Below are 7,070 nucleotides of genomic sequence, written 5' to 3' on the forward strand. Positions count from 1 at the left end.
TAACTTTATAATAAATAGCTTTTAATAGCTAACTATATAATAACTAACTATATAATAACTAACTATATAATAACTAACTATATAATAACTAACTATATAATAAATAGCTCTTAGTAACTAGAATCCTCTTCTATCTCTCCTACTTCTTTAAAATCTTCTATTTCTTTATCTTTTACTTCTTCTTCTATAATACTCCCTTCTTCTTTAGATAAGTATTTAAAGCCTATATTAAATAAACTACTATATATCTTAGGTATATAAAAAGAGCTATCTAAGCCCTCTAAATTACTAGATTATTGCTAGCCTTTTAAAAGTATTAATTTTTTTCTAGTATTATTTGTTAAATTAGTTCTTCTTTTAGTAATAATATTACTAGACTGGTTAAAACTACTTTCTACTACAGCAGAAGTAGGAGGTATAGCTAAGTATTTTCTTGCTAATATAGATAAAATAGGAAATTTCTCTATATTATTCTTCTACTACTCTAAAGAATTTACCTAAATAATAGTTAGTATATACTATATAATATTATATTAAATTATTTTAAAAATATTATAGTTATAGTCTATAAATAAATCTTTTATAGTTTTTAAAACTAGTTAAATATATTAAAAGTCTTACTTACTTTGTTTCCTATAGGGGATAAAGAATAATAATTTTCTAATTTATTTTCTCTTATTTTAGCTACTTATTGTTTACTTTATATAGGGTAAAAATCCTTAAATTCCTTAGGCTTAGGCTTAGGAATAGGTATTTTTAATTTATTTTTACCTATAGGCCCTTCTCTAGGCTTAGATAAATCTATAGTAAATCTATTTGCTTTTTTACTAGTACTACTAGTAGGAAGATTAGAAGAAGAATTAGAGTTATAGTTATTATCCTTAATTTTAATAGTTTTATTTAAACTAGGAATATATAACTCTTCTTTATTATTTTTTTCTAGATCTTTAATAATCTTTTGTTTTAGCCTAAAATATAGAAATAATAAATTAGTATATTATAACTATAAGTATATTAAAGGTAAATATAATAACTAGAAGTATATTAATATAGTTATTATAGTTAAGTTACTTACTTATTATATTCTTCTTTAAGATCTTCTTTTACTTTTACCTCTAGCCAAGAAGGTAAATAAGCCTTTAAATAAGTATTATTAAAAAACTGTTGTATATTCTACTTAGGTTCTAAAATAGAACCTAAAATATAAGGCTTAAATTTAGGATAATTAGCATGTGTAATAGGTAAAGAAAAATAAGTATTAAGCTTATTTTTTCCTTTTTCTATAGCATCTATAAAGTGCTTAGCATAAGGGTCTTGTGGTTTATTACTCTATAAAATATATTAGTAAGTTTAGTAAAATTAAATTAATATTTAATAATTATCTTTAATAATAAACTTAAAGATATTTATAGTAGTTTATTATATTAATATAAAAGATTAATAACTTACTAAGTCTCCTACTATAGGCTTTTGCTGTTCTTTATAGTAATTTAACTCCCTTTCTAAAGTTAAATTAATATTAGTAACCCAAAATAATAGCTTATCTATAGTAGTAAAGGTTTAATATTGTATTTGTATAGTAGGGGCATAAAAAGCTTCTAATAAATCCTTAATATGCTGTAGTTATAACTAGTTTCTTAGAATTATAGCTTTAAATATAGGGTTTTTAGTACTAGACCCTAGGGTAATTAAGGCTGGCTTTAATTCTAAAGCAGTACTAATCATTATATATACAGAATTCTATCTAGTATTATTACTTATTAAATTATTAGTTTATATATAAATATAATAATATTAATATAATTTATAACTTATTTTATAAACTTATAAAGAGGTATTTTAGTTCTATTATAGTTATAAGGTATAGTAGGATCTTTAAGCTCTTTATTATACTTAATAGCTTATAAAAACTCTTTATATAAGCTAGTATTATTTTTAAGTAATATAGCTATTCTTTTAATAGCGCCTATAATACCTAATATTATAGAGATAATAATTAGTATTTATTAAATTATTATTATTATTAATAAGTTATTATTAAAAAAGTAATAGACTTACTACTATTTGCCTTTAAGACTTTTTCTTTTTCTGTAGTATTTAATTCTTTAATTTCTCTATTATAATCGTTAATAATAGCAATATTCTTAAACTCTTTAATAATAGTATCTTTAGTAAAAGTATTAAGAAAGGTATTAATAATATCTTTAGCAACAATATTAAATACATGTGCAGCACACCTAATATTAAATATATTATTATTATAAGATAACTTATAATTATTAATAATATTAGATAAAAAGGTATTATTATTATAGCTATTATCTCTAGTAAAGCTATAATAAGTTAGTTGCTAGTTTATTATTTATATATAATTTAATAATTTAATACTTACCTTATAACTCTACTAAAAGGAATATTATAACCTTCTATAATATTAGACTTAAATACTTTACTAAGATATACACCAGTATGTGCACTATCTAGAGCCTCAAAGCCTATTAATATTATTAGTATATATACTCTTAATATAATATATTAGTAATTAAATAATAAAAAGTTAAATACCTAGGATTTTATAGTCTAATATAAAGTCACTATTAATAAGGTACCTATAACGCCTAGGTAGCTCTTAGAGTCTATAGAAGTCTATATATCTAGTTGTAAAGATATATAACTATAGTTATTAAAGTAATTACTTAAGTAAAATAATATAGTATCTTTAGTAGTATTAAATAAAGTATTAATACTACTTATTACTTTACTATAGTATAACTTAGGACTATTACTATAATATAATAAATATAGTTAGTTAAATACTATTATAAGCTATAGATATTATTTTTAAAAATTAACTTATAGATTAAAATATTCTAATAAATTATTAAAGTTATTAGAAGTAATAATATAAAAAGGTAAGTTATTATTAATTAAAAACTTAATACAGTTAATAACTGCTGTCTCTAGTTTAAAAATAGTATTTAAAAGCCAAGGTCTTTTAAAGTTACTATTTATAGAAGTATTACTTATAAAGTTATTAATATTTGCTTAACTTATTCCGTATTTCTACTATTAATCTAGTTTTTAACTATAGAGAGTTAAAGAGTTAGTTAATATCTTTAAAGAATAATATTAATAAATAAAATAATATATATATATATATATAACTTACTAGATATTTTAGAAGGATCTCCTTCTTCTTCTTCTTTAATAATTATATTAGGATGTTTTTATTTATAATGTACTTAGCCTTGGCTAGCTTGAAATCTTTTAGCCTTAGTTTTAAAGCTAAAGTTACAGTTAGGCATATTACATTTACATATAATTTCCCTAGGTCTACTATAGTTAATAGTACTTAAATTATAAGTAAATAGCTTATTTACTATAATATAAGAATTAGTAGGCTTAATAGTATAAGTAAGACTATTCTCTAATGTGTCTATATATTGATTTTTTTTTCCTTTTATTTTATTAGTTAAGAGTTTACTGTAACTTAAGAAGAAGCTTTGCTATCTGTTATATTAGAAGAGCTCTCGTGAAAAGAATAAGAATCGTTAGATGCTGCCATTTTGTTTTAGATATATTTAATAATAAAATATAAAATATAGTTTTATAGGTTTTAATAAGTTATTTTAAAGTAATAGTTATAATATAATATAGTAAGTAGTCTTTCTTAAGGTTATATTTATATATTATATTATAGGTAATATAGTATATAGTGTTATAAGTTAAGTAAAATATAGTTAATAGTAAAGATAAAATAAAGAATTAGAAAGAGAGAAAAAGATAGTATATATAGTTATTTTATTATAATTATTTACTATATAATAAAGTATATAACTAAGAAAGTATAACTATAAGATATAACTATAAGATAAAACTATAACTATAACTATAAAGTATAACTATAAACTATAATTATAAAGTATAAGTATAAAGTATAACTATAAGCTATAAGTAAAAACTATAACTTATAAACTATTACTTATAGTCTATAAGTATAAAGTATAACTATAAACTATAATCTATAAGATATAATTATAAACTATAATTATTAAGTATAACTATAAAGTATAACTATAAAGTATAACTATAAAGTATAACTATAAACTAAAACTATAGAATATAATTATAAGATATAACTATAAACTATATAAATAAACTTATAAGTATAAATATTATTAGTATAGTATATAAATATAAAGTTTATAGCTTTTTAAAGATACTTATAATTTAAAATTATAAGTTACTTATTAGATTATTTATATTATATATTATTTATATAAGAGCTTCTTAAGTATTAATATTATATACTCTATATAACTTTTAGACTTTTTTCTAGGGTACTTCTTTTTAGATTATTTAATTTTACTTAACTAATCTTTTACTTATATATAATATAGTATAGTATTATTAATATCTTTTTAATTATTATATAACTACTTACTATAACTATAAGACCTTTTCTAGGGTACTTTCTTTAGAATATTTACTTTTACTTAATTAACTTTTTACTTATATAGTATAGTATTCTTAATATCTTTTTAAGTATAATATAACTATTTACTATAACTTATAAGTATAAGACCTTTTCTAGGGTACTTTTTCTTAAGATATTTACTTTTCTTTTACTAACCTTTTACTTATATAGTATAATATTCTTAATATCTTTTTAAGTATTATATAACTACTTACTATAACTATAAGACCTTTTCTAGGGTACTTTTCTTTTAAAAATATCTACTTTTTCTAAACTAGCTTATTATTTATATAAAGTAATATTCTTAATATTCTTTTAATTATTATATAACTACTTACTATAACTATAAGACCTTTTTAAGGTAATTTCTTAACTTATACTACTTACTTATAACTATTTAATTAAATAATAAGTTTAAATATTTAAGTAAAATATTTAAGAAAAATATATAGTATATATATCTATATACTAACTATATACTAGGCCTATTTTCTAGAACACTTTCCTCTTTCTGCTTAAACTAACGTATATAGGATACATAAGACCTCTTAGACTTATAAGAAGTCTTACCAAAAGAACAAGTATACTTCTTTAATACCCCCTATAATAACTAATTAATATATATATATATAAATACTATAATAATTATTATTTACTAACTAAGGTATAAAAGAAGGCTAAAAGCTTTCTTCTAGAGCTGGAAGCTGGGTAGAAGGGGTTAAAGTATCTTCTTAGGGGGTAAAAGAAGATAGAATATCTTCTGGATACTCTATAAATTCAGAAAAAAGGTTAATAGGGGCAAGAGTAGTATCATTAGAAAGCTCTTAAGAAAGAGAATCTAGTAGTACCTCTTAAGGAGAGATATAACTAGGAGGGGCTTAAGAAAGACCTTAAGGAAAGTGCTAAGCTATTATTTGAATAATAACTTGTTAAGCAGTAAGGTCTATTGCTAGTAAACTAGCTAAAGGAGTAAAAGAATCTATTATATCTAATATATAGAGAAAGGTATAATTTCTTATTCTAAGGACTATCTAAAATAAAAGGAGGATTTAAGGAGTATATATAGATATTCTTCTTCTTCTTTTTCTTCTTTTTTCCTTAGAATTCTTAGAAATAAAAGGGGATAAATATTTACCCTTAGTCTAGTTAAAAAACCTGATTTTTTCTAGTTCTAATGCAGGTCTTTATGTATTACTACCTCGTATATGTAGTAAGGTAGGAGTACATAAGTAAGAAGAAAGTATAAAAACAATAGTAAGGTAGAAGTGCATAAGTAAGAAAAAAGTATAAAAACACTAGGATTTTATAAGCCTTTCCTATTTAAGTAAGTAACTTATTAGCCCTACTAATTACTACTTTAGGAAATATATAAGTTTTATAATAATTATAAGATTTTAAGTTTTTTATCTTTTTTTTAAAAATAATATATATAATATAAGGTTTAAGTTAATATATATAGTAATACTAAAATAATAATTATATTTTAGTAAAGTATAGTACTTTTTTATATTAAGACTTATATTCTTTATTTACTTTAAATATCTTATAATATAATATTTTAAATATTTATATATTATAATATACTTTATATAGCTTATAACTATATAGTATAGTTATAAGCTATATAATTCTATAAGGTTATAAGTTATAAGTTATAAAAAGATTAAGTAAAAGTAGTTTATAGTAGTATAGTATATATAATAAAACTATATATATAACTATATAGTATAGTTATAAATTATATAATTTTATAAGGTTATACCTTAAAAGTTATAAAAAACTTAAGTATAATTAGTTTATAGTAGTATAAAATATATAATATAACTATATATAGTTTATATTATACTTTAGATTATATACTTTATAAAGTTGCTTTATAGAATTATTCTATAAAGTAAAACTTATAAGAATTATATATAATATTTATATATAATAATACTATATAATAATACTTAGTAAAGTATTTTTAAAATATAAATATCTTAATATCTATATTCTTAAGATTTATATCTTTTTATTTTTTTAATATCTTATTATATTATTAAGTATTACCTTATTATCTATAGATTATATTTATTAGTTATTATTCTAAGTATAGTCCTTTATAAATAACCTTTTTCTTAAGCTATATTATATTTATTATTAATAAAATACTAAATATATCCTTTATAGTAAGTACTTTAATATTTAAGAAGAATATAATTAGTTTATTTCTTTTAGCTAACTTTACTTACTTAGATAGAATCCTCTTTACCTCTTAGTATATTTTATTATCAGAAATACCTAGACTTTAATAATAAAGTTAACTACTATAATACCTTAAATCTTATAGTAAATAATAATACTAGTAGTAGTGTTATAGATATAGTTAACTTAATAGAAGATTCTAGTAGTTATATTTCTTCTATTTATAATATATTATTAGAAGACTTAGAAAAAGAAGAAACTAAACAACAAGATTTACAAGACTAACAGAATATTAATACTTTAGAGATATTTAATCCTTATACTATACTATATAATATTATAATACAAATAAAGATAGTATTATAAGTAATTCTTTAAAGCTACTATTATTTAAAGTATTTAATAA

At 19.5% G+C, this 7,070-nt stretch overlaps 1 protein-coding gene across 1 annotated transcript; it reads right to left on the reverse strand.

Moving 5' to 3' along the window:
* Nucleotides 1-479: 479 nt before the first annotated feature.
* LY79DRAFT_585484 (uncharacterized protein) lies at nucleotides 480-3,305 on the reverse strand (the record flags this gene model as incomplete). Its single annotated transcript, XM_060560501.1, is given in 12 exon segments — nucleotides 480-497; nucleotides 626-633; nucleotides 772-801; nucleotides 1,114-1,137; nucleotide 1,329; nucleotides 1,450-1,502; nucleotides 2,059-2,114; nucleotides 2,393-2,495; nucleotides 2,610-2,646; nucleotides 2,758-2,785; nucleotides 3,243-3,285; nucleotides 3,296-3,305. The coding sequence occupies 12 exon segments, from the start codon at nucleotides 3,303-3,305 to the stop codon at nucleotides 480-482; spliced, it is 411 nt and encodes a 136-aa protein (XP_060406731.1).
* Between the last annotated feature and the right edge of the window lie 3,765 nt (nucleotides 3,306-7,070).

This window comes from Colletotrichum navitas, assembly GCF_030913465.1.
Source record: "Colletotrichum navitas strain CBS 125086 chromosome Unknown LY79scaffold_275, whole genome shotgun sequence".
NCBI lineage: Eukaryota > Fungi > Ascomycota > Sordariomycetes > Glomerellales > Glomerellaceae > Colletotrichum > Colletotrichum navitas.